This window comes from Leopardus geoffroyi, chromosome B2 (assembly GCF_018350155.1).
Source record: "Leopardus geoffroyi isolate Oge1 chromosome B2, O.geoffroyi_Oge1_pat1.0, whole genome shotgun sequence".
NCBI lineage: Eukaryota > Metazoa > Chordata > Mammalia > Carnivora > Felidae > Leopardus > Leopardus geoffroyi.
The window spans coordinates 17,749,191-17,772,879 of record NC_059332.1 but is presented as its reverse complement, the minus strand read 5'-3'; the positions used below and the strand labels follow the sequence as shown (position 1 = coordinate 17,772,879).

At 40.5% G+C, this 23,689-nt stretch overlaps 1 protein-coding gene across 1 annotated transcript in view; it reads left to right on the top strand.

Annotated features, from left to right (window-relative positions):
* SYCP2L (synaptonemal complex protein 2 like) overlaps window positions 1-23,140 on the top strand; it is a 96,780-nt gene extending 73,640 nt beyond the window's left edge. Inside the window, exons 19-28 of the mRNA XM_045500892.1 lie at window positions 145-292; window positions 909-958; window positions 3,570-3,699; window positions 4,697-4,770; window positions 4,933-5,002; window positions 18,541-18,642; window positions 19,735-19,841; window positions 20,736-20,827; window positions 22,844-22,943; window positions 23,038-23,140. Of these exons, the coding sequence (XP_045356848.1) occupies window positions 145-292; window positions 909-958; window positions 3,570-3,699; window positions 4,697-4,770; window positions 4,933-5,002; window positions 18,541-18,642; window positions 19,735-19,841; window positions 20,736-20,827; window positions 22,844-22,943; window positions 23,038-23,133 (969 nt within the window). The 3' untranslated portion in view covers window positions 23,134-23,140. The remainder of the gene's footprint in view (window positions 1-144; window positions 293-908; window positions 959-3,569; window positions 3,700-4,696; window positions 4,771-4,932; window positions 5,003-18,540; window positions 18,643-19,734; window positions 19,842-20,735; window positions 20,828-22,843; window positions 22,944-23,037) is intronic.
* The last annotated feature ends 549 nt before the right edge of the window (window positions 23,141-23,689 follow it).

The following is a 23,689-nucleotide window of genomic DNA, read 5'->3' as shown; positions in this document are numbered from 1 at the left end:
TCTGCCTTTACACTACAGGAGAGCGCAGTCTTCTAGAAGGAGTTACTGGTCTTTTGTCTGACCCTGTAGCAGTACGTTTAATTGTACATAAAGGACACTAACACCCTGTGAATAGTGCTCATTTCTCATCTGTGCTTGTGAAAGTTTAATTACAGGAAACACCTCTTCTCAGAGAGTGATCAGGATTCGAGTACTGGGACCAGTGAACTATCTTGGACCGGTAACCAAAAAAGGAAATCCCTAAGACCGTATTCCGGGAGAAAAAAGACGAGAATTAGAAGTAGTGTGAGAAGTAAGTTTGGTCCGTGTCTTCTTTCAAGTCGTTTTTCAAATAAATCAGGCATTTTTCAGTTATGTGACGGAAGGAGGGAGGGTACCAAAGACAAACTGATTACGTGCTCTCCCTTCCCTGCTACGATTACGTTGGAAAGGCCAACATGTACGTCCACGAAACCATACGAGAGAATGGAGAATTGACCGATAATTAAATATGAGCTACAGATAAATGGAGTAGGAGTTCAGATAAGGATCATCTAGCATGAGCTAGAAGAAGGAGCTAGGAGAAGCTTCAAGGAAGAGGCAGGTGGGATTTGAGCTAATCCTTGGGAGAGACCAGCACTCAGAGAGGTGTGCAGAAGAGGAGGTGTTTTAAATGAGGTAAAGTTACGAGGACAAATTGACGTGAGGACAGCATCAGAGGTAGGGTCTGGAGCATAAAATTCATGTCGGGGGGGTGAGGTCTCAGGAACAAGGTGGCTAAAAGGGATCTTAAGAGCTACACATGTGAGCACGCTTCAGGATGTGGGAATCACTTCTAGTATGGGCATGTATAACTGGGAGAGAGGGAGAAATGAACTTTTGTATGTCTCATAGGCAAACTTCCCCGTTGTACACTTCTTTTCTTTTAGTTTTGCCATTTTCCCCTCCCAGCAGCGGCAGTGACCATGAGAAGGACGAAGTAAGTAAATTTGATCTGGGCTGCCATATGCCCCTAGGGCATTAGCATGAAACAGTTCAATCTGTTTAGGGTTAAATGTCATTTATTTCTCAAAAAAAAAAAAAATCTTCTTTCAGGAATAGGAGAATAACCAGTAGTTTGTTGGTACATAAATCGCTGTCAATAGAAATTGCAAGGTCTTATAAATGGTTATTTAGTGTGAATCTTGGGTAAACAGTTAAGGATCTTTCTTCACTGTTGCCAAATTTGTTGAAAGATGTTTATTACGAATGATGCTAAAATCTGGGCTATCCTGACTTCCTGTAAATATACGCTCTCTGAATTAACACTTTGAAATAAACTTCTTGGTTTAATTCTTCCCTTGGTTTTCAGTTGGCTTACCTGTTATTTCTAAAGCTTTTAATGACTTAAACATTTAAATCTTTGTAAGTGGTTGAAATGACTTCAGGCTTACATAAATATTGAATAAACCCTCAAAGTTTCTGAATTCACTTTGGTTATTCTTGTTTTAAAGTAACATAGTTAAGGGGCACCCGGGCGGCTCAGTCGGTTAAGTGTCTGACTTCGGCTCAGGTCATGATCTCACAGCTTGTGAGTTCCAGCCCCGTGTCGGGCTCTGTGCTGACAGCTTGGAGCCTGGAGCCTGCTTCTGATTCTGTGTCTCCCTCTCTCTGCTCCTCCCCTCCCTGCCACCCCTCTCACACTCTGTCTCTCTCTCTTTCTTTCTGTCTCTCAAAAATAAACATTAAAAAAATAACAAAATAACATAGTTAAAAATATTGGACACTGGGGCATGTGGATGGCTCAGTCAGTGAAGCATCTGGCTTCAGCTCAGGTCATGATCTCGCAGTTCGTGAGTTTGAGCCCCGCGTCGGGCTCTGTGCTGACAGCTCGGAGCCTGGAGCCTGCCTCAGAATCTGTGTCTCCCTCTTTCTCTGCCCCTCCCCTGCTCATGCTCTGTCTCTCTCTCAAGAATAAATAAATGTTAAAAAAAAAAAAAAATTGGACACTAGTGTTGTCCAGACAAATTCAAAGCCAATTTTTTCCTGTTCATAGCTGAATTACTCCTCTAAATAGTTGGTTTTTGTTCTTTGTCAAATGAACTATATAGGCTACACATATAGTGCCACGTATGTGAGTTTTCTAAGGGGGCGGCTTCTGGGATTCTCAGGGCATCAGCAGCACCCTGCCCACCCGTGCAGAAATATAATGTGCTTAGTACTCCCATCACAGCTAGTTATCTGTCCCCACCTGCCCCCTTCCATCTGCTGTCCTCTGTGAATCTAAGGGACTGTCCTGTTCTATACCGACAAAGATAGCTTATAGTTTAAACCTGTGAGCCAGATTGAGGACCTAAATATTTGTTTGAATAGTTCAAACTAATAGGAGTTATCCGTTAGAAATAGGCCAAAAGAAAAATTTAAAGTACATACAGCTTTTGTTTGAAATAACCTCAAACATCAAAGCTTTGAGAATCCATACATTTAAGCTCTGCAACTGACAGGAAGTCTGTTTATTTTCCGGCAAGGGCGTTACTGAGTTTGTACAAATATTAGCATCCAAAATTCATTTCTCTGTGTTGGAGTATAAGAGGATAATTTAGGGCAGGAATCAGCAAACTTTTTCTGTGAAGGGTTAGATGTAAATATTGTTAACATTCTAGACACAGAAGATTGTAAATATTTTCTGTGGTGACTATACGTCTCTTCCACCGTAGCGTGAAAGCAGCCGTGAACAATACCTAAAGTGAATGGGCGTGTTGCGTTTCAATAAAACTTTATTTATAAGACGTGGTTCTCAAACTGTAGGGATCATCAGAATGACCAAGAAGGCTTGTTTAAATGCAGATTGCTAGGTTCCATCCCATTGTTGCTGACTGAGTAAATAATAGATGGGGCTCTGGAATTTGCACTTCCATCAAGTTCTGGGGTGCTGCCGATGCTGTGTTCCCTACTTTGAGAACTTTGATTAGACTTATCTTTGAGTTAGAATTATGAATTGATGTGCTTCCATGTGCTTCCAATTCTAGGATCTTATGGTCTTAGTGTTTATTTTCAAATGGAGCAAATCAGGGGCGCCTGGGTGGCGCAGTCGGTTAAGCGTCCGACTTCAGCCAGGTCACGATCTCGCGGTCCGTGAGTTCGAGCCCCGCGTCGGGCTCTGGGCTGATGGCTCAGAGCCTGGAGCCTGTTTCCGATTCTGTGTCTCCCTCTCTCTCTGCCCCTCCCCCGTTCATGCTCTGTCTCTCTCTGTCCCAAAAATAAATAAACGTTGGAAAAAAAAAAAAACAAAACAAAACAAATGGAGCAAATCCAACACTTAAAGCATTTAATTTTTTTTTTATTTTTTAAGTTTGTTTATATATTTTGAGAGAGAGCGAGTGAGCAAGTGGAGAAACGGGTAAAGAGAGAAGGAGAGAGAGAGAATCCCAAGCAGGTTCCACATTGCCAGCACAGAGCCCAACACGGGGCTTGAACCCACAAACCATGAGATCATGACCCAGGTGCCCCCTTAAATTATGTTAAAAGTTATTAGAAATGTATTGGAATTTCTAAAAACTATTTTGAGGGGTTATAAATGTTAACACTCTTAAAAAGGTACTATATTTTAGGCTAAACTTCTAATACCGCTATGGAAAGATACCTCCAACCAAAATAATTCCATACCTCCAAAAATTTCTGGAACAAAATTTCAGAGTGGTTCTGCCCTTTTAACTCCTGAAGATTCTGCCCAGAAAGCAGGTACCTGATTTTCTGTTGATTTACATAGAAAAAAACTTATATTTTAGGAAAAATACTTAGAACTAAACAAAAAAATTTTTTGAATATCTGTTAAAAGTACAAATACTATCTTTTCTTTAATTTCCTCATTAGCAAAAAACAGGATGTTGTTTTAATTTTGCTTTAACGTTTGAGATTAGCTTGTGTTCATCTTTAAAGAAGCACGAAAACTCAGGTGATGACTTATAACAGGGATTGGTAGACTTTTTCTGTAAAGAACCAGATAGTAAATTTTTTTTTTTTTTGCTTTTTGGCCCCTGTAGTTTCTGTTGCAACTATTCAACTTGGCAGTTGTAGCCCCAGATGAACCACAGACAAGATGTAAACCAACGGGCATGGCTGTGTTTCCATAAAACTTTATAAAACCAGGTGGTAGACTGGATTTGACTTGAGGGGCCAGAGTTTGCCAACCTTTGTTCCACTAGGTGTATCTTAACCTCCACTGTATTTTATGAAAAACTATTCACATCTTTTGTAAGGCTAGGGATTTTGGTTTGTTCTGCTTGATCAATTCTGCAGCTTAGCACGTTGCCAAGCACATGATAGCAGTCCATAAGGACGTGACTGACAACCTCTTAGCTTGGCCGCCACCGGGAGGAAAGGAGTAAGGAGAAGAGAAAAAGAAAAATATACTGTTAGAGAGTAAGAGGAAATAAGGAAGTGGAACTATGAGAGGAGGAAGAAAGGTCACAAACTTGAGGTAGTAGGAGCCTTGCCTGTATATTTGGGGCCAGGTGGTGGGCAGCTATGAAAGGGGCTGATTTAGTTGAGGCTTTTGATTTTATCTACAGATCTACAAACCTAATAACCATACATGCCCTGAAAGGTGCAAGTTTTTTTTGTTTGTTTTCATTTAGTACCATTTTTTGGATGGTCATATTTAATATAGAGACTGAAGTTTATTACCTGACGTTGCTTCTAAGCTTGTTTATTCCCTTGAAACTGTTCTAAGACTCAGAACTTCAAAGTCCCCACCCACTGAGCGATCTGTCTTCCTTGGAGCACTCAGAAGTTGAAGAAAATGTATCTAAGGTACTATTTAATTGTTCAACTGGTTTTCCAGAACTAATATTATACTTGCATAATGTACTTATTCCTTCTTAAGGGATGATGTAGCACCATTTGTTTCTTATTTTAATAGACATTCATGGCCTTTTCTTTTTCTTTTCTTTTCTTTTTTTTTTTTTTTTTGAGACGGTGGACCAAGAATCGTTGACGAAAAGTACTGGGTTCAAACATAAGCTGCAAAACTTGGAAGACAGAGGTGAGAGAGCACTAAAATCTTTGCAGAATAAAGCAAAATTAATTTGCTTTTGACAGGCTGGGCTGTTATTCTAATTGCAGCAGAGAAAAATCACTCTACAGAGTGTTGGAGAGAGCACTGTGATCTGCTTACCGGCTCAAAAAGTGCATGAAGGTCAAGGAGAGACGGGGGCGGGGGGTGGTTTGTTCAGGACCAAGAAGTTTCAAGAAGCATATAGCTTGGGGCCAGCTACCTCTTCTCCAGCCTCAAAGGAGGCCTCAGTGGGGGCACTTTGCTAAGGATCTGGTCCAGGGGTTCTTTCCACTCTCCAGTAAGATGGTCACAGTTTAAAGAATGGTTCTAAAGCGAACACGTGTGTAACCACAACCCAGAGCGAGAACTAGAATATTGTCACTGACCTAGAATCCTTCCACACTGGATCATGTTCTGTTACTTCCCTCCATCCCTTGAAGAGATAATGACAGTCCTGACTTTCGTGAAAAGGTTTCTGTTGCTTTTATTATTCTTTCTTTGTATGCATCCCTAAATAATATGTAGTGTAGTTTTATCTCACGTAAAATACAAACAAGTGGGGTCGTACTGTGTAAATTTCATGTGGCCTGCTTCTGGTCAATATCATTGGTAAAATCTATTCATGCTGATGGGTGTGGGTGAAAGTGTATTCATTTTAATCACAGCATAGCATTCAGTTATATGAATAGAGCATATTTCATCTGTCCTAGGGTGGTGGGACATTTGGATTGTTTGCAGTTTGGGTTGTTTATAAATAATGCCACCGTGCAGAATTGCACACGTTTCTCCTGGTACCTATGTGTAAAATGTTCTCTAGGTATATTTTTGGGAAAAGAATTGGTAGACCACAGAGTTCATATATCTTTAACTATTGAAGATGTGCCAAACCGGTTTTCCAAACTGGTTGTATCAATTTGCTTTCTCATTCAGCTATGTACAAGAGTTGTGTTGCTTCATGTTACCCAACCCTTGGGATTTTAAAATTTCTGTGAGTGTGTTTATGTGTGTACACACGTTGACATTTTCTTTTTTTTTTTTTTAAATTTTTTTTTTTCAACGTTTATTTATTTTTGGGACAGAGAGAGACAGAGCATGAACGGGGGAGGGGCAGAGAGAGAGGGAGACACAGAATCGGAAACAGGCTCCAGGCTCCGAGCCATCAGCCCAGAGCCTGACGCGGGGCTTGAACTCACGGACCACGAGATCGTGACCTGGCTGAAGTCGGACGCTTAACCGACTGCGCCACCCAGGCGCCCCACACGTTGACATTTTCATTTGAATATCCCCAAATAAGATTAAGCATCATCTTGTACGTTAGCCATTTGAATTTCCTCTTTTGTGTAGTGTCTAAAATGTCTTGCCCACTTGTCTAAAAGATAGTCTTTTTATATCTCTTCCTAGGAACTCTTCATATGTTGAGGACTTGGTTATAGGTCTTGTAAATGTCTTCTTCCACTATGAGGTTTGCACCTTCTCTTTTTGTGATGCTCTCACTGTAGGTTTTTATGGCTGGTTTTTCGGATAAAGTTTTTAATTTTGATGAATTCTAATTTATTAATCTTTTCTCTATGGTTAGCACTTTTTAGTCTTGAGAAATTCTTCCCTACCAAAAAGTCAAAGATAGTCTCATACATGATTTCCTACGTTCTATATTTTTAATGGTGTACATTTCTTACCATTATAGGTGAGTGCCACACATTGTAACATACATTATCACTTTGAAGTATTTTCTATTTTTAAAATTTTTTTCTTTGACCCAAAGATTACCTGGAAATGTATTTCTTTTCTTTTTTTTTTTTTTTTAAGTTTATTTATTTTGAGACAGAGAGAGAAAGAATGTACATGAACAGGGGAGGGGCAAAGAGAGAGGGAGAGAGAAAATCCTAAGCAGTCTCCATGTTGTCAGTGCAGAGTCTGACTCAGGCTCTAATCACAAACTGTGGGGTCATGACCTGAATTGAAATCAGGAGTCAGATGTTTGTTTTTTTTTTTTTTTTTTAATTTTTTTTTCAACGTTTATTTATTTTTGGTACAGAGAGAGACAGAGCATGAACGGGGGAGGGGCAGAGAGAGAGGGAGACACAGAATCGGAAACAGGCTCCAGACTCTGAGCCATCAGCCCAGAGCCCCGTCGCGGGGCTCGAACTCACGGACTGCAAGATCGTGACCTGGCTGAAGTCGGACGCTTAACCGACTGCGCCACCCAGGTGCCCCCAGGAGTCAGATGTTTTAACCGATTGAGCCACCCAGGTGCTCTGGATGTGTATTTCCTAATTCACAATGGTAGGGGATTTTCTTTTAGCTATGATTCCGTTACTCTTTTCTGGTTTGTTTGCATTGTGGCTAGAGGACACATTGTGGCTAGAGTCTGTATAACTTAATCCTTTGAAATTTTGAGATATACTTTCTGACACAGTATATGTCAACCTTTTTAAAAAGCTAACTTGTTAAGAGAGTATATGTCACAGTTACTGTAATATCTATACAAATGTATATCCATTAAGTCACTTTTCTTAACTATGTTCTTCAAATTTTATATTCTTCCTAATTTTTTTCAGTCTAATTGTTCTATCAGTTGTTGAGAGTAGTACGTCAAAACCTCTCATTATGTTTGTGGACTCACCAATTTCTCTTTCTGGTTCTGTTCAATTTTGCTTTGTATAAAATATATTTAGGTTGTTATGAATATAAAATGGTGTATCCACATAATATACTGAAATTTTTATTATTACAAAGTGACTGCCTTTATCTTCAGTAATGTTTTTGTCTTGAAGTTTCTTTCTTTTGTTAAGCATTAGCATGGTATAAGTTTTTTATCCTTTTATGTTTAACATATATATCCTCATGTTACAGATATCATTTGTAAACAGCCTATAATTGGATTCCCCCTGCCCTCATATAATAGTAAGTCTTTATACTGGAGTATTTAGTCCATTTACATTTAATGTAATACTCCTGTATTTGGGTTGTATCTACCAATTTATTTTATACTTTCTGTGTGACCCAAACATTTTGTTTTGTTTCTCATATTATTTTGCTTAAGTGTTTCTCATTTTGCCTTAAGCATTTTATGTATTTTATTCTTAATTCTGTTTCTCCTTCTAATCATTTATATACTCTATTTCTTTTCATTTACTGGTTAACTTAGAAATCATAACATACATAACTTTTTGAAGTCTAATCAATAACATTATTTTCCTCCTAGATTATGTATAGGAACTTAAGACTCTTGAATCCCATTAGCCTGCCCCAACCACAACATGTGGTAGTGTCCTTTATTTTAATTTTAAACCTTAAGATATTGTTTTATGTAGTAATGTCCATGTTTATACACCTATATATTTATCATTTTGCTTACATTTTTCCTGTGTCTTACACTTCCACATTTTTGGGGACCTCTTTCTGCCTAAAATACATCTTTTGTGAAGGTCTGCTTGTAGGAATGAATGTCTCAATTTTTGCTTGTATGAAAATGACTCTTATTCTTGAATAAATTTTCACTGGGTAGAATACACATTGATTTGATACACTTATATATTGGAAAATGATTACCATCAGAGCATTTACCATTTTCTTTTTTGTGGTGAGAACAATTAAGACCTACTCTCTTAGCAACTTTCAAGTATATAACACTAAAATCTGACCTGAGATCGCCATGCTGTATATTGCTAACTAAAATCACCATGCTGTATATTAGATCCCCGGAATTTCTTAATCTTATCATTGGAAGTTTGTACCCTTTGACCAATATCTCCCCATTTCCCTCACCTTGTAAAATGTTTAATACTCAACTTTTGTTTATATATGTTCTTATAAAATAGTAAAGTAAATGCATGTAATTTTATGTAAATAGTATTGTTATATCTCATTTCTTATTTTACTCAGCAGTTTTTAAGATCTATATTCATTGCTCTAGTACTCCTGTTATGTATCTACTACACTTTGCCTATCCTCTCTCAGTAATGGATACCAATGACTTTTAATTCCATGTCATCACCAAAAGTAATGGACACCATTATGTGTATCTTCTTATGCACCCTAATGAGATTAATTGCTCTCCTGAATGGTATGATTATAAATTCCCACAAGAAGTGCAAAGTGTTTCTAAATTTCTGTACCCCCACTAATAGTTGGCATTACGCAGCTTTCCAAGTTTTGTCAGTCTAATAGGGCAACCTGATATTTCATTGTTTTACATTTCCATTTCTCTGATAACTAAGCTAGATATCTCTTTATATGCTTGTGTGTCATTGGGGTTTCTTCTTCTGTAAATTCCTTTTGATATCTCTTGCACTCTTTTTCATTGAGGTTTCTGTCTTGTCTTTTTTTAAAGTAGCTGCTTGAATATTCTAGATGTCAATCTCTTTTGCTTTATCTTTTTGTATCTGTTTGTAGTATTGCAAACATCTTCCAATCTATTGTCTGCCTACTAAAATTGTGTTAAGTTTCTTTACAGGGCAGGATTGCTCAACTTTAATGTAATCCAATTATTTGGGTTTGTTTGCTTCCCCCCCCCCTCCTTTGGTAATGCTTATCTGTTTCCCTAGATAACCAAGATACTCTATTAATTTTCTTTTAATTTTAGACTTCTGTCTTACACACTGAAATCTCTTATCCAGGTGGATTTCTTAGTTTCATATGGCTTTAGTAATGATCCAGATGTTAAAGTCATTTAGTGATTTTAAGTCTTTTGTGTCACCTCTAAATAATTTTTATTGTTCCCCTGGTGTTAAAATGCTTTCTGTCAAATATTAAGTTCCCATATAAATGTAGGTCAATCTCTGGGAGCTCTTTAGCATTTCATAGGTCTGTCTGGATTATCACACTAATACTATCTTTTTTTTATTACTCTAATTTCATAGCACATCTTGCTATCTAATAGGGAGAGTTGATCCTCTTGACTCTTCTTTAAGGTTGACATAGTTGTTCAAGGAACTTTTATGCTTCTATAAATTTTATTTTCCGGCTTTATTGAGATTTAATTGACAAATAATAAGGTATACAATATGACATATGTATACGTTGCAAAAGGATTACCACAATAAGGTCAATACATAGGTTACTTCAAATAGTTTTTTGTGTGTGAGAATTTTTTTAAGATCTACTCTTTTAGCTACTTTCAAATATTCAATACAGTATTGCTAACTGTAGTCATCATGCTATACATTACATTCCCCAAACGTATTCATCTTATAACCTCATTTGACCAACTTCATCCATTTCCTCCCTACCCCCACTATTGGAAACCAACAATTCATCTTCTGAGGAGTTCAGTTTTTTAGATTATACATGCATCATCATATAGCAATAGAGATCATACAATACTTTCTCTATCTGGCTTACTTAGCATAGTGCCTTCAGGTCCAACCATATTGTCACAAATGCCAGGATTTCCATCTTTTAATCACTGAATGATATCCCATAGTGTATATATGCCACATATTCCTTGTCCATTCATCTGCTGATGGACACTTTCATTATTTCCATGTCTTGGCTATTGTTAATAATGCTGCAGTGAACATGAGAGTGAAAGCATCTCTTAAAGATAGTGATTTGTACCTTGTTGTGATACCCCCAGTTTTGTTCTTCTTTCTCATGATTGCTTTGGCTATTTGCAGTCTTGCGTGGTTCCATGTCAGCTTTAGGATTATTTGTTCTGAGATGTGTGAACAATGCTGTTGCCGTGTGGATAGGGATTACACTGAATATATAGATTGCTTTGGGTAGTATGGACATTTTAACAAATATTAATTCTTCCAGTCTATGAACATGGCATATCTTGGCATTTATGTTGTCTTTAATTTCTTCCATCGATGTCTTACAGTTCTCAGTGTACAGGTCTTTCACCTCCTTGGTTATGTTTGTTTTACTAGGTAAGTTCTTTGTGGTATAATTATAGATGGGATTGATTTATTAATTTCTCTTCTACCTTATGAGTGTATAATAAATGCAGAAGATTTGTATATATTCCATCTCTGGAAACTGTGCTAAATCTAGTCATTCTGAGCATATTTGGTAGAGGTTTTGTTGGGTTTTCTATATATGTAGTATCTTTGATGCCATCTGTGAGTAGAGTTTTATTCCTTACCAGTATGGAGGTTTTATTTCTTTTCCTTGTCAGTTGCGACTGCTAGGGCTTCCAGTGCAGGGTTGAATGAAAGTGGTAGGAGTAGACATCCATGTCTTATTCCTGATCTTAGAGAAAAAGTGTTCACTTTTTCACCATTGAGTGTGATGTTAACAGTGGGTTTTTCATGACCGGCCTTTGTGATGTGAGGTATGTTCCTCCAAACTAACTTTGTTGAGACTTTGTAACATGAATGGATGTTGTATTTTGTCAAATGCTTTTTCTGCACCTGTTGAGATGACCATATGGTTTTGATCCTTCCTCTTGTGAATGTTACGTATCCTGTTGGTTTGCAGATATTGAACTGTTGCGTCCCCGGAATAAATTGTGCTTGATCATGATGATCATTTTAATGAGTTGGTAAATGCGGTTTGGTAATATGATGTTAAGGAGTTTTGCATCTATGTTCATCAAGTACACTGGCCTATAATTTTCTTGTGGCCTCTTTTTCTGGTTTTGATATTATAGTAGCACTGGCCTCATAAAATGAATTTGGAAATGTGCTCTCCTGTTTTGGGGGAAGTGTTTGAGAGGAGGATTTATATTCTTTCCTTTTCCAAATGTTTGTTTATTGTGAGAGAGAGGGAGAGACTGCAAGCAAGAGAGGAGCAGAGAGAGAGAGAGGCAGAGAGAGAATCCCAGGGAGGCTTCCTGCTCAGCTTGGAGTCCAATATGGAGCTCAGTCTCACAATATTGAGATCATGACCTGAGCTGAAATCAAGAGTCTGGTGCTTAACCTACTGAGCCACCCAGGCACCTCAAGGATTAATATTCTTTGATAGAGTTTACCAGTAAAGTCATGTGGTCATAAAGTTTAGCTTGTTGGGAAGTTTTGGGCTACTTATTTATCTCATTACTTGTAATCAATCTCTTCAGATTTTCTCTCTTCCTTACTCAATTTTGCTAAATTTTATATTCCTGGGCATTACCCATCTCCTGGTTTGCCCAATTTGTTTTCATAGAACCTTTTATAGTATTCCTTTATAATTTGTTTTAATCTCTGTGGTATCAGTAGGGTTTTTTTTTTTCATATTTTTCAAGTTCTTTTGATGTGTCTTGCTCACAGTTTATCAATTTGTTTGTCTTTTCAAGGAGCCAATTCTAGGTTTCAATGAGCTTTTAAATTTTGCTTGTACTTCATTTGTGTTTGCTCTAATCTTCCTTTTCTGTTTACTTCGGTCTTTATTTTTTCTAGTTTCTTTAGGTGTATTCTTTCACTCTTTGAGATTTTTGTTGTTTTTTTAGGTAGATCTATGTCACTATAAACTTCCCCTTTAGAACTGCTTTTGCTGCAATGCGAAAATTTTAGATCCTTGTGTTTTCATTTTTATTTGTCGCCAAGCATTATTTGAATTTTTCTTTGATTTCTATATGGACCCATTGGTTGTTTAATAGCATGTTATTAGCTTCTATGTGTTGGTTTTTTCTATTTTTTCCTTATTTGATGTAATTGATTTCTAGTTTTATACCATTATAGTTGGAAATGACATTTGATATATTTTTCATTTTATTTTTTAATCGAAAGTGTTTAATAGAACTTTTTTATTTTGAATTCCTGTATAGTTAACACACAGTGTTGTTAGTTTCACACGTACAATATAGTGATTCAACACTTCCATACATTACCCAGTGCTCATCATGACAAGTGCACGCCTTAATCACCATCACCCATTTCACGCATCCTCATACCCACCTCCCCTCTGGCCACTGTGTTTGTTCTCTATAGTTAAGAGTAGATTTCTTCATTTGGCCTTCTCTTTTTTTTTTTTTTTTTTTGCATGTACCCCTTTCGAATTAGTGTTTCTGTATTTTTTCACAAATACCCAGTAGTGTGGTTACTGGATTGTAGGGTAGCTCTATTTTTAACTATTATTATTTTATTTTAGAGAGTGTGTGCAATCAGGGGAGGGGGCAGAGGGAAAAAGAGATAGAATCCCAAGCAGGTTTCATGCTCAGTGCAGAGCCTGATGTGGGGCTCGATCCCATGACCCTGGGATCATGACCTGAGCCGAAATCAAGAGTCGGGCACTCAACAGACTTAACCACCCAGGCCTCCCTTTTATTTATGTATATATGTATGTATGTTTGTACGTATGTATGTATGTATTTATAACTTTTGGGGGAACCTCCATGCTGTTTTCCATAGTGGCAGCACCAATTTGTGTTCTCACCAACAGTGCAAGAGGTTTCCTTTTTCTCCCTATCTTCGCCAACACTTGTTTCTTGTGTTATTGATTTTAGCGATTCTGACAGGTGTTAGGTGATACCTCATTGTAGTTTCAATTTGTGTTTCTCTGATGAGTGATGTTGAGAATCTTTCATGTGTGTGTTGGCCATCTGTATTTCTTCAGAGAAATGTCTGTTCATTTCTTTGGCCTATTTAAAAAAAATTTTTTTTTTAGTCTTCTACATATAAGGTTTTTATTGCTACCATAACAAGTTACCACAAACTTAAAACAACTCAGATCAAATACATGCTTGGAACCATACAGATCTATTATCTTACAGTTCTGTAGATCAGGAGGGTGGGGGCTGCTTTGGGTTCTCTGCTCTGGGTTTCCCAAGGCCGAACAAGGTGCCAGAGGATGAGGTTCTGGAGGAAAATCCACTTGAAAGCTCATTCAGGTTGTTGGCTGAATTCAGTTCCACATAGCTAGAGGATTTGGTCTTCTATTTCCTTGCTGGCTGAATGCCAGGAGTCCTTCTCAGCTCATTTCTTCTGCCCATTTTTAATTGGATTATTTGTTTGGGGGGGTGTTGAGTTTTATAACTTCTTTATATATTGTATTTTTTATTTTTTAATTTAAATCCAAATTAGCTAACATATAGTGTAATAATGATTTCAGGAGTAGAATTTAGTGATTCATCACTTACATATAACACCCAGTGTTCATCCCCACAAGTGCCCTCCTTAATGCCCATCATCCATTTAACCCATCCCCCGACCCCTCCAGCAACACTCAGTTTGTTCTATTTAAGAGTCTCTTATGGTTTGTCTCCCTCTGTTTTTATCTTATCTTTGCTTCCCTTCCCCTATGTTCATCTGCTGTGTTTCTTAAATTCCACATATAATATACACACACCTCGTACCTTCCTTATCCATTTGTCTATTGAAGGACACTTAGGTTGCTTTCATTTCTTGGCTGTTGTAAATAATGCTGCAATAAACATAGGGGTACATAGATCTCTTCCAGTTTATTTTCTTTGGGTAAATGCCCCTCAGTAATGGAATTATTGGATCATATGGTATTTCTATTTTTAATGTTTTGAGGAACCTCCATACTGGTTCCACAGTGGCTGTACCAGTTTACATGCTCACCAACAGTGCATGAGGATTCCTTTTTGTCCATCTCCTTGTTGACACTTGTTTCTTGTTTCCCTGATTTTAGCCAATCTAACAGGTGTGGTGATAGTTCATTGTGGTTTTGATTTGCATGTCCCTGATGATGACTGATGTTGAGCATCTTTTCATGTGTCTGTTGGCCATCTGGATGTCTTCTTTGGAAAAATGTGTATTCAGATCCTCTGCCCATTTTTTAAATCGGTCTATTTACATTTAGCCATTGATAGGTAAGGAATTCCTAATGTCATCTTATTGTTCTCTGGCTGCTTTGTAGTTCCTTTGTTAATCTCTTCCTCTCTTTTGTGAATTGGTGATGCTTGTATATTCCCTTTCGTATAGGTTTTGCTTTGTCATTACTATGAGGCTTACATATAAGGTCTTAGATATCTAATAGTCTATTTCAAGCTGGTAACAACTTAAGTTTTATTCCATACAAATTCCCCCAAATTTTATGTTTTTGTCGTCCCAATTTATCTCTGTTCCTATTGGGCACACATTACATTATGGGTATAGTTATTTCCGATATTTTCATTCTTTGTACTAGAGTTAAGTGATTAACATACCACCATATTACAGTATTCTGATATTGACTATATACATACTTGAAAGTGTGACATATTTTCCCATGTTCTCATGTTACTAATTAGTATCCCTTCATTTTTGTCTTGATGAACTACTTTCAGCATTTCTTGTAGGGCAGATCTTGTGGTGATAAGCTCCCTTAGCTTTTAATTGTCTGGGAGCGTCTTTATCTCTCTTTCCATTTTCTGAAGGACAACTTTTCTAGGTCAAGTATTCATGGGTGGCATTTTTTTTTCTTTCGTCACTTTATACATATCATTCCATTTTTCTTGGCCTGCAAATTATCTGATGAGAAATCTGCTGATAGATAATATAAAATAATTATACCTGTAATACCCAAACTGCTCAATATAAACAGAGGTAAACATTATGGATGTTCTCCTTTTTTTTAACTTTATTTATTTTGAGAGAGAGTGCATGTGAGCAGGGGAGGGGCAGAGAGAGAGGGAGCAAGAGAATCCCAAGCAGGCTGTCTGTTGTGAGCACAAAGCCTCCTAATGGTGGGGCTCAATCCCATGACCCTGGGAGCATGGCCTGAGCTGAAATCAACAGCTGGATGCTTACCCAACTAAGCTACCCAGGTGCCCCAGTTTGTTCTCTATAGTTAAGAGTCTGTTTCTTAGTTTGTCTCTCTTTTTTTTTTTCTTTACTCCTTTGTTTCTTAAATTCCACATATGAGTGAAATCATATGAAATTTGTCTTTCTCTGCCTGATTTATTTTGCTTAGCCTTGTATTCTCTAACTCCAGCCATGTCATTGCAAAAGGCGAGATTTCATTCTTTTTTATGACTGATCTTTTTTATGGCTAATATTCCATTGTGTGTGTGTGTGTGTGTGTGTGTGTGTGTGTGTGTGTGTGTATACACCATCTCTTTGTTAGCCATTCATCAATTGATGGGCACTTGGGTTGATTCCATCATTTGGCTATAAACATAAGGGTGCATGTATCCCTTTGAATTAGTGTTTTTGTATTTTGGTGGTAAATACCCAATAGTGCTATCACGGGATCATCAGGTAGTTCTGTTTTTAACTTTTTGAAGAACTCCCGTACTGTTGTCCACAGGGGCTGCACCAGTTTGCCTTCCCACCCACAGTGCAAGAGGGTTCCTTTTTCTCTACATCCTCAGGCGTTGTAAGTAGAGGGCCACCCCGGCAGGATAGTTGAAACCGAAGTGGGTGCAGACTGGGGTGTCCTGGGTGCCTCCACGCAGAAGGTACTCTGTTGGGGTAGCCAGAGCCGAAGCAGGCAAGGGCCCGGAGGTTTCGGGACTCCCCGTGAGGGGGAGAAGTTGAGGGAGGTGCCCCGGCAAGTTGTCTGGAGGTGAAGTGGTTCAGGCCTGGAGTGTTCCAGGGCGTTTTGCGTCTTGGTGAGACCGCCAGAGCTGTAGTGCCTGCTGATCAGGGGTGTCTGCTGTGTGCCCCACTGGCACCTCCTTGATGGGAGGGCTGGGGCTGCGGCTGGTGTGGAGGTAGGTCAGCTCTGGCAGCCCAGCCCTGCTTCCATCTGTGCTATCAAGGTAGAAGGGGAACGTAAACCATGGCGCTCACCAGCCCCTCTGATCCAGAGTGAGTTCCAGCAGCCCCATCCCCCCTCGTTTGGCAGGTTCCTAAGGCTAGATCTTTTATATTCTAGTTGCCCTTTTAAACCACGGCTTTTATTCTGTGCCCTGGAGCAGACAAATCTGTTCCCCTTCCCTTAGTACTTTCCCTCTCCACTGCAGAGGGGAGTCCCTTCATTGCCGTGTCTCCCTCTCTCTTGCTGTGCAAAAGCTGTTTAGTCAGCCCACCATTCTTTAGAAGGAATTGCTCTGGAAATGTGTGTGTGTCTATGAAGGAGGGAGTTCCGGGTCTCCCTGTGTTGCCGTCTTAGGAACTCCTAAGGTATCTTACATCTTTTTTTTTTTTTTTTTTTTTTTTTTTTTTTTTTTTGTAGGAACTTAGATATTTTTGGCATTCGCTTATTTACGCATTCAATGAACATCTCCTGAGTGTCTGCTACAGACCAGGCACTTTGCTAAGTGTTATTCTGGTGGGGGAAAAAAAAAAAAAAAAAAAGACAACATGCCCGCTTTCAGTGGAGCTTACCTTCCAGTGTGTGTGTGTGTTGGGAGGAGGGGCGGGGAGGGCGGATAATATACAAGAAAAGTAAAACACGCAGTGTGTTACGTTGTGATAGAGGCTAGGAAAAACATGGAAAGAGATTTCAAAGCTGGGGGGTTGTACTGAAACTTTACGTCGGTCGCCCAGAGGAAAGCTCAGGGCAGATCCGTGAGGGAAAGGATTCAAGTCCGAGGAGCAGCAAGAACCAAAGACCTTGAGCTGAGAACATGCGTGGGGTGTCTGAGGCCCCCCTCCCAGGGAGACCACGTGTAGAAGCAGAGCACGGAAAGAGAAACTTGTGTCTGTGCTTCTCCCCTACAGCACGTTACACACAGTATTGAGTAATGAATTTGGATTTTTCCACTTCAGAGGGGAAAGACAGCAGTGAGGAGAAGGGGCAAAGCCACATGACCTCACAGCTAAGCGGGGCTAAGTGCATGGTGGGGAAGAAAGCGCTTGGGGCGGGAAGAATAGAATAGAGTGGGTTTTGAGATGGAGTGGTTGACCAAGCAGTTGGAAACACAAGTTTGCTGCTTCGTGGAGCTCAGGGAAGAGAGAGATTTGGGAGGCAATACCGTTGGAGGCATGAGACTGATGAGGTCCTCCTGGGAGGATGGCCTTGGACCAGGGTCATGGTGTGGGAATGTAGAAAGAGGGATGGATTCGTTCTGTATGCAGGACCTCGATGATGGAGGAGACGTGGATGGTAAGGAAACACAGGAGTTGAGCCTGATTCGAGGGTTCTGTTGACAGGGGTGGTGCCACTGCTAAGACTGGGAGGGCTCAATGGGGCTCAGTGTGTGGGATGAAAGCGGACATCAGATAGAAAATACTAAGTAATTGCCAAATTGAGAAGAGGATCTATATTTACATCTCAGAAGCTGAAGGTCTCAGAGTCACGTCGGCTAGTGAGCAGCCAAGATGACCTCCTCTAGGAGGCGACACTCAGCGCAGCAGTAAAGCTCCAGCGTCGCCAGAAGGTGGCGCGCTCCGCGGGGCCATCTGATGAGCTTCTGAAGGCCCATCTGCTCAGATTGCCTTGCTACCTCCCCGTTCAGCCTGAGCCCTGGCAGCGTTTTTGATGCTAACCACTGCTGCTTTTCATTTGGATCAGCCTGTCCCTTGCTAAGCAGGCCGTTCCTAAATGTTACAGGGCTCGTCGAAGGGGTGCCTGTTCCCACGTGTCCTCTTTCTGGCATCAGTACGCGTCCTCCTTTGATGCTGGTGCTGTCACCGGTAAGTAATGAGTCACAGGGAACAAGTGTCGCTGGCTGCTCACCAAGGTTGGGTATTAACTGGTAAGAAGAGGACGAGATAAAATTTGGGACAGAAGGAACGGGTGTGTCATCGTTAATGTGCTGTGCTTGCTTTTAGACCTATCAGGAGGCAGTTTCGCTAAGTCCAAACAATCAAAACTGGAAGAAGGCGATGCTCCGGAATCCCCCTCCTCGGTGATGGAAGAAACGGGCTTAGCAGGTGACATTACGTGCCCGGCCAGCCATTCAAGCAAGAATGGGACAGATTTGTGAGCACTGAATGCTCCTGCACGCACTCCAAGGGGGTTACGGTTTGAAGATCACAGTGGCTTTTGCCTTTCAAAGACAAGCATTTTGTCCTTTCAAAGCATTTTGAAGCATTTTGTCCTTTCAAAGACAAGTAAATTGTTGCACAAATTAGAGATCAAAGCAAGTACTTCTAGCATGTTCTAGTCCTTCTAGCAGGTTGATGTCTGCCTCTTTACTCTTCTTGATGGCAATTTTCAGGGCCTAAAGCTCCTAAAATTATGGGTCTCTGCTTTAGTTGGTAGCTATTAGCTCGGTTTTTGTGTTAGAGATACCCACTCTACCCCAGTGAAGGATGGCCTTCTGCGTAAGTGAGGCCACCATATTTCAAAACGAAAGGCTCCAAGAGAGGAGACTGGGAAGCCCAGAGATACTAGAGTTTGGTGGTTAAGTGCCTCTGGTCTTCCCAATTTGCTCTCTTGGAGCCTTTTGTTTTGGGTTCCAATCCTGGCACTGTTGGTGTGAGCTTGCACGAGTTACTGGATCCCTCTGTTCAATATGGGGAACAACGGAGCCCATTTGACATGGCTTTTGTGGGGCTGAAATGAGCTACAACCTGCCAGTCCCTTAATAGTGCCGGAGCCCTTGCGAGCCCTCCTAAAACTTGGGGCGCCCAGAAGCCATCATGCCAGTGTTGCCCCCATAGAAATGTCCCACCCATCACATCCTCTTTAAAACCTCTTATAACACCTCTCTCTGCCTGCTGCTTAGGCAGAGTTGCTCTGATTTAAAATTCTGGGAGAGTTTGGAGGAGGTGAGCAGCCTCACTTGAGTGAGGTTTGGTGGGAAGCGGCATGAAGTGCTCACGACGAGGACTCTCGGATCAAGCTGGCCTTGTCGGCCAGAGTCGGCCAGGCTGCAGTCACGGCCAGGCCCCCCGTGGGACTTCTGTGGCTCGTATCTGTGTTTCTTAGCTGCCCGTCCACCTCTGAGCAGCTGATAGACTGAGCACATCTACCTCGAGCACTGTGTTCGTTTTACCCGATGTTCTCTCTTTATTGTTCAGAAGGCGTTTCCACTCCGTCCCCAGCAGTTGCGCCGGAGAACTCAGACGGTTCTGCTATTATCGCAACCCTCGAAACCTTCACTAGAGACCTGAGAAGAAAAACTGAGGTAATTTTCCACTAAAAATGAAAAGCTAGCTTGTTACGAGTTTAACAAGTTCCTATTATCCATCAATGCCGTTGATATCCTTCATGTGTGAGGGTTCTCCACACTCTTTTGGGGAGGTACGTTTGCCTTAGCCATGGTCACTGATTTCAGTGCCTTTGTGAATTATGGCTTGTATTTATGAGACTGCTATTACCTGTGCCTTTGCTACGGTGGGACCAGATGCACCTCTATGGAAATCAGACTCATGGTTTGGTTTCATTGGTAGTGTTCTCAGACAACTGAACTACCAGAAGCAATGATTCGGTCATAATGATAGACGGGAGGAGAGGGGAGCGGGGGACCACCTGGATGAGAGAGGCGTCTGGGATAAGGGCGGAGGTGGGCTTTGGGTAGATGGTCAGCTGAGTGGCGGCGTATCTTTGAGCAATGCGCATGTAGGCCATCCCGTAATCTTGTCTGCAGGATGAACTCTGGAAGAATTTCAGTTCCCTTCTTTGATGTCCTATTGTTCCTAAATCCCTAAAGAGTTATTTCTTTGCACATTTGGGAAGAATCTCTTACCCCGACATACATTCATTTAACTAACATGGGAAGCCTCCACAGTCTTATATTTTCTTCGATACCAATGTAAGCTCGCTTATAATGGCAATTTGTTCATAATATTCAATATACGTTGTGACAGGGAGACTATAGGTTTTCCTATTTTAGCTTATTGTTCTTTATTGGCACTGAACCTGAGGTAATGCATAGACCGCGTGTAGCATGGTGTCTCATCACAATCGTTTAGCAGTAATGTTTGCTATGCAACGTCTTTTCCACGCAACACCTGAACTGAATTTATGTAGTTATGGTTAACTCAAATGTGATCATTTTGCTGTTGTTGTTATGGTTTAGCTTAGGTACAAAGGGAGTCTGCTTGATTCAAAAAATGCAAAGCAAGCACCAGATTGCCTAATCCAACTTTTAAACCAGATACACCAATGCAGGTAAGTGTTGGGCTTCAGAACAAGTTTGTGAAAGTGGGATCGCTCACAAGCTTTTGTGTCATGACCACTGTGCTGGGGTCACGAGGAGCCGAAGCTTGAGCGGATGTGTGAGGTTTGCTCCCTCACCTAACCTTCCTAGGTTTCTCCTTCCTCCTTCATAACATGATGGGTTAAAGCCTTCTTGAAGCCTCTTCATGGTCTCCCATTGTATGATCCTAAAACACGCTTTTCAAAAAATTTATAATCCGGTTGTGAAGACAGAGGAAGCACGGACATCTGTGTAAAAATGCTGGATAAGTGCTATGTGTTAAATACATGCAGTGGAATATTATTCAGCCCTAAGGGATGAAATTCTGACACGTGCTACAATATGGGTGAACCTCGAGGACATTATGCTCAGTGAAATAAGCCGGATCCAAAAGCACCAGTCTTACACAATTTCACTTGTAGGAGGTACCTAAAAGAGGCAAATTCATAGAGAAGGAAAGCAGAGTAGAGATTACCAGAGGGTGAGGGAGTGGGGAACGAATTCTTGTTTAATCAGAACGGAGTTTCTGTGGGGATGAGGGAAAAGTTCTAGAGACGGATTGTGGTGACAGTTGCACAACGTTGTGAATGCACCTACTGCCACTGAATTAGAAATGGTTAAAACAGTAAATTTTATGTTACATATATGGCCACAATAAAAGTGCTGTGCACTCATGCATGCACACACACACACACACACATGCACATGCACACGTGTACAAACATATCTTGATGACCATAGAGCAAGAACGACAAAGGTGTAAGATTTCAGAGAGATGTGAAGGTTAGGAAAGGTGAGTGGAGATGGGATTCTGTAGTGATTAGAGTTAATCCAGAGCCATTACAACGGAAGTGCTTCTGCAGTGAGGTTTTGGAAACAAAGGTTTGAATGGTATAAGGAAAGTATGTATAGAGATCGTTCCTTGTTGAAGAGAATGACCTGTGAATGAAGGAGAGGAAGAAAACAATGGCGGGTTGGTTTGCTTAACTGAAGGAGGATGTTTCTTAGGGCAGAAAATATAATGTGAGTAGAAATTTATGATGTTTTTCAAACTTGCTTACATGCAATGTCATTTGGTTCTCAAAACAAGCCCATGAAGGACTTTGGACTTCTAGAACTCCCATTGTCTTTTAGGGGTTACATATGCATGCATTTTTCATTCGGCAAATGCATGCTGAGTGGCACCAGGTGCCAGGTCCCGTCTAAGTGCAGGAAAGCAGTGACGACAAGCTTTGGGAGCTTCTTGCCTTCATAGAACTTCCAGCCTAATGGAGAAGACAGACCATAAACAAGGGAAAAAAGCAGTTTATGGGGTCGTTAGAAGAGCAACTGTTGGAAACTTTAGAACTAACATGTAGAGGAGAGACGAGTCTATTAGCCAATTTCAGCCTTCAGGACCAGCTTAAGGCAAGAGAAAGGGGAGAAAATGGAAGGTAAGAAGCGATGGGGAGCCATGATTGGTGTTCTAGTAGCTTCCAGGACAGCTCTGGCCTCCATGTCCTTTTCCCTGGAGTTATCTCTTCTTTGCTCTGTAATACTAGCTTTCTCCAGTCTTCTGTTGAAAGGCTAAATCAAAGTTTGCAGAACTAAGGGATGAGGATGGTCAGGCAGTGAGGGAAGAGGAGACGGGTGTTCTTTTTTTTTTTTTTTAAAGTTTGTTTATTTTGAGTGCAGGGGTGGGAGAGAGGGGCGGGGGAGGGGACAGAGAGAGTGTGCACAAGTTGGGGAGAGACAGAGCATCCCAAGCAGGCTCCGCTCTGTCAGCCTGGAGCCTGATGTGGGGCTCGAACTCACAAATAGTGAGATCATGACCTTAGCTGAAATCAAGAGTTGGATGCTCAACCTACTGAGCCACCCGGGTGCCCTGAGTTATGTGTCCTTAAAACAAACGTCTGGAGAAGAATAAGAAGTATCTTTGCAATAAGAGGATTGTCTTTTGTCCTATTCAAGCAGTCCCAATGAAATCTGGTGCTTTTTACTTTTATCAGACTGAATAAACTAGAGAAGTTTCACAGTTTTGTCCTTCAAGAGCTGAGCAATCTTGAGAAGGATATTCAGGCTCTGAAACACCTTGAGAAGGATGCCCTGGTAAGTCCTTTTCTTGAATATCCTCTGTGACTTACGAGAATCTGTTCCAGAGTAGAGTAACTGCCAAATACTTAAAACTTTTGTTCAATTCTAGGAATTTTGGGGGAAACAATCTGATGCCCTGAAATCATTCTGTGATCTGCAAGTGCTGAGGTATTTTTTCAAAGTATTCCTTCTAGAAGTATCTTAATTGAAGAATGAGGGTAGTGTGCTGGCTGTAGTATGGGTGATCGATGTGGGTGAAACTGCACAGAAGCAGCTATGTAGCTGCATCCTTTCAAACCAACTACTTTTGTGGCACTCCCTGAGCAGATAGTGTGGCTTAGGGCATTCTAGAAGTGTCAATTTTGAAAAGCATAAGCAGGATCATACAAATGTCAGTGTTTTTGATCCAGTTTGTTTTCTTTTAAGCAATATTTTAAAAAAAATTGAGTCCATCCTGAGAAAAACACTTAGATATATAGTTAATTGTGGTATCGTGGAATATATTCTCTCTCTATATATTCTTTGGGCAGTATGGAGATTTTGACAGTATTTGTTCTTGGGGTCCCTGGGTGGCTTAGTCGGTTAAGCATTTGACTTCAGCTCAGGTCATGATCGCAGGGCTCATGAGTTCGAGCCCCACGTCGGGCTCTGTACTGACAGCTCAGAGCCCGGAGCCTGCTTCAGATTCTGTGTCTCCCTCTCTCTCTGCCCCTCCCCCACTCACACTCTGTCTCTGCCTGTCTCTCTCTCAAAAATAAACA